The 3293-nt window shown below is 40.8% G+C and overlaps 1 protein-coding gene across 1 annotated transcript; it reads left to right on the forward strand.

Annotated features, from left to right (window-relative positions):
- The first annotated feature begins 963 nt into the window (after positions 1-963).
- On the forward strand, positions 964-1899 carry LOC120874357 (olfactory receptor 10G9-like). The gene has a single exon (XM_040255734.1). It carries the CDS (start codon positions 964-966, stop codon positions 1897-1899), a length of 936 nt encoding a protein of 311 aa, XP_040111668.1.
- Positions 1900-3293: the final 1394 nt, after the last annotated feature.

Raw genomic sequence — 3293 nt, forward strand, 5'->3', positions numbered from 1 at the left:
AGCAGAAATAGATGTTTTTCTGGAACTCTCTTGCTTTTTCCATGATCCAGCAGATGTTGGCAATTTGATCTCTCACTCCTCTGCCTTTTCCAAAACCAACTTGAACATTTGGAAGTTCACGGTTCACGTATTGCTGAAGCCTGGTTTGGAGAATTTTGAGAATTACTTTACTAGCATGTGAGATGAGTGCAACTGTGCAGTAGTTTGAGCATTCTTTGGCATTGCCTTTCTTTGGGATTGGAATGAAAACTGACCTTTTCCAGTCTTGTGGCCACTGCTGAGTTTTCCAAATTTGCTGGCATATTGAGTGCAGCACTTTCATAGCATCATCTTTCAGGATTTGAAACAGCTCAACTCGAATTCCATCACCTCCACTAGCTTTGTTCATAGTGATGCTTTCCAAGGCCCACTTGACTTCACATTCCAAGATGTCTGGCTCTAAATGAGTGATCACACCATCATGATTATCCAGGTCATGAAGATCTTTTTTGTACAGTTCTTCTGTGTATTCTTGCCACCTGTTCTTAATATCTTCTGCTTCTGTTAGGTCCATACGATTTCTGTCCTTTATTGAGCCCATCTTTGCATGAAATATTCCCTTGGTATCTCTAATTTTCTTGAAGAGATCTCTAGTCTTTCCCATTCTGTTCTTTTCCTCTATTTCTTTACTAAGTTAGTGATATTTATGATACACCAAGGTAAATTTACAGTGCTTTTCTGCCAATTTTTTTAACATATATCTCTGTATGATTCTATGTCATTGACAGTGAGAGAAAGAGAAGATGAAAACATTCTATCTCCTTTTACAAAGGAGACTTGTGATAAGCAAAGTGGAATATAACTCTAGAATTATGTATGATGTATGATCCAGATTTCATATAAAGAATGAGTTGTCAATTCTCGACTAAATGCTGGGTGCTCTTGACATACCCATAGAGAGAGAGAGATCAAAAGCGTGGAGAAATGACGAACATGAGTCTAGTGACAACGTTCATCCTCACGGGCCTTCCCCATGCACCAGAGCTGGACACGCTCCTCTTTGGAATCTTCCTGGTGATCTATATCCTCACTGTGGTGGGGAACCTACTCATCCTGCTGGTGATTATAGTGAATCCTCACCTGCACACCCCCATGTACTACTTCCTAAGCAACCTGTCCTTCATTGACATGTGGTACTCCACGGTCACTGTGCCCAAAATGCTGATGACCCTGGTATCACCCGAAGGCAGTCCTATCTCTTTTCATAGCTGTGTGGCCCAGTTTTACTCCTTTGACTTCCTGGTCAGCACTGAGTGCTTCCTCTACACCGTCATGTCCTATGACCGATTCCTGGCCATCAGTCACCCTCTCAGGTATGCCAGCATGATGAGTGAGAGGACATGTGCCATCCTGGCCACAACCACGTGGCTCAGTGGCTCTCTGCACTCTGCTGCCCAGACCACACTGACATTCCGTTTGCCCTTCTGTGGGCCCAACCAGATTCAGCATTACATCTGTGATGCACCATCTGTCCTCAAACTGGCTTGTGCAGACATGTCCACCGTGGAGATGGTGATCTTTGTCAACATTGGGGTGGTGGCCTTGGGCTGTTTTATCCTGATAGTGCTGTCCTACGTATCCATCGTCCATTCCATCCTGAAGATCCACACCTCAGAGGGGAGATGGAGAGCCTTCCAGACCTGTGCCTCCCACTGCATTGTGGTCCTTTGCTTCTGTGTTCCCCTTGTTTTCATTTATCTGAGACCAGGCTCCAAGGAGGTTGTGGATAGGATTGTGGCTGTTTTCTACACTGTGATGACGCCCCTTCTGAACCCTGTGGTCTACACTCTGAGGAACAAGGAAGTGAAGAAAGCTCTGCTCAAGCTTAAAGACAAAGTAATGGATCCACAGAGTAAATGATCTCGGCAATGTAGTCTTGCTCATTTAAAAAATGTAGTATTACATAGTATATATAGCATAGAAATATAGTATAATATAGTAATATAATTTCTTCAATGTGAAACGTATTTTGTCAATAGTTCTCAATATTAAACTTTAAACAAAATACTTAGAAATATTTATTTCACAGATTTTTTAAAGGAATTTAAAAATCGCAATTTTTAAATTTACTGTGAACATGCTATTCATTCATTTATCTGCAACATGTTTCTTTTTACTTTTCCTCTAGTTTTGTTGACTTAGAATTGATTATGACATAATTTTTACCATTTTAAAAGGGAAATATTTAGTCTGGATCTTGGATGCAGAGGAATGAATTATTTACATATACTTACATTGACGATATACTTTTTGTTTATGTCTTATGCACATAAATTGGGGATATAGAATTTTGGGAACACAGTTCAAGGATAGCATGAATTATCAGAGGTGACTTACTCATGGATGCAGTTGTGTACCTGTCTCCTCAATTCTTTTTGTGACTGTGTGTGTGTGTGTCTGTGTATATGTATGTGTGAGTTGTATGTGAAGGCCCCAAAGTAACTAGTCCTCTTCCTAGCACATTTGACCCTGGTCAGTGCTCCCACATTGAGAGTCCCACACTTCTGAGCAGCTTGCTGTCTCTCTAGGTATGTCTGCCAGGACAACCTGTGGCTCTGACAGGCTCCTTTCAGATACTGGGAACTATCACCACCTTTATGTGATCAGGAGGAAGCTACCGTCAGACCTCTCCAGTCTCCATCACGTAATCTGACCTTGATTTCCTGTTTTAATGGACCAGGTGCCCATATTCAGCCCAACCATTCTATGCGGGGTCATTTTACAATGGATGTTGGTGATGGTCATGTTGCTCAGAGAGCTCCTACTCTCAATATTTTAGAGTCTTGGAAATTCAGATTCACCAAACCTCAACCTTCTCTAGGACAAGGACACCCCACATTGCAGGGAGCCAAGGGTGCTTCTTACTTAGAAAGTAGAAAAATTAAAGTGCAATTAAGTCACTTGGTAGCATGGAATTTCAACGTATTTCTTTTACAAGTTAGAAAAATGAGGCCTGGAAAAGAAAAAAACAGCCTAAAAAACTCAATGAATAGCTACACAGCCCATACAAGTGGACTTCCATGTGTAATGGATGAAGTGCTATAACTGCATGCAGATGAAAGCAAATATTGGCTCAAAAAAGTTTAGAAATAATTTTGTGCTCTGTATCTCTATTTCTCATCTGTGAAAGATCTTATCTCACAATACTTTCAGGAGGATTAAATGAGTTAGTAGAAGTAAAAGTGCTTTGAGTGATACTGATTCACAATAAGTTCTTAAAGTTTTAAAATTCAAACCTGGGATGATTTGCGTGA

The sequence above is a fragment of the Oryx dammah genome, unplaced genomic scaffold, assembly GCF_014754425.2.
Source record: "Oryx dammah isolate SB20612 unplaced genomic scaffold, SCBI_Odam_1.1 HiC_scaffold_15, whole genome shotgun sequence".
Taxonomy (NCBI): Eukaryota; Metazoa; Chordata; class Mammalia; order Artiodactyla; family Bovidae; genus Oryx; species Oryx dammah.

Excerpts from the sequence above, each read along its gene's own strand:
- LOC120874357 (XM_040255734.1), top strand. The coding sequence starts at position 964 with ATGACGAACATGAGTCTAGTGACAACGTTCATCCTCACGGGCCTTCCC.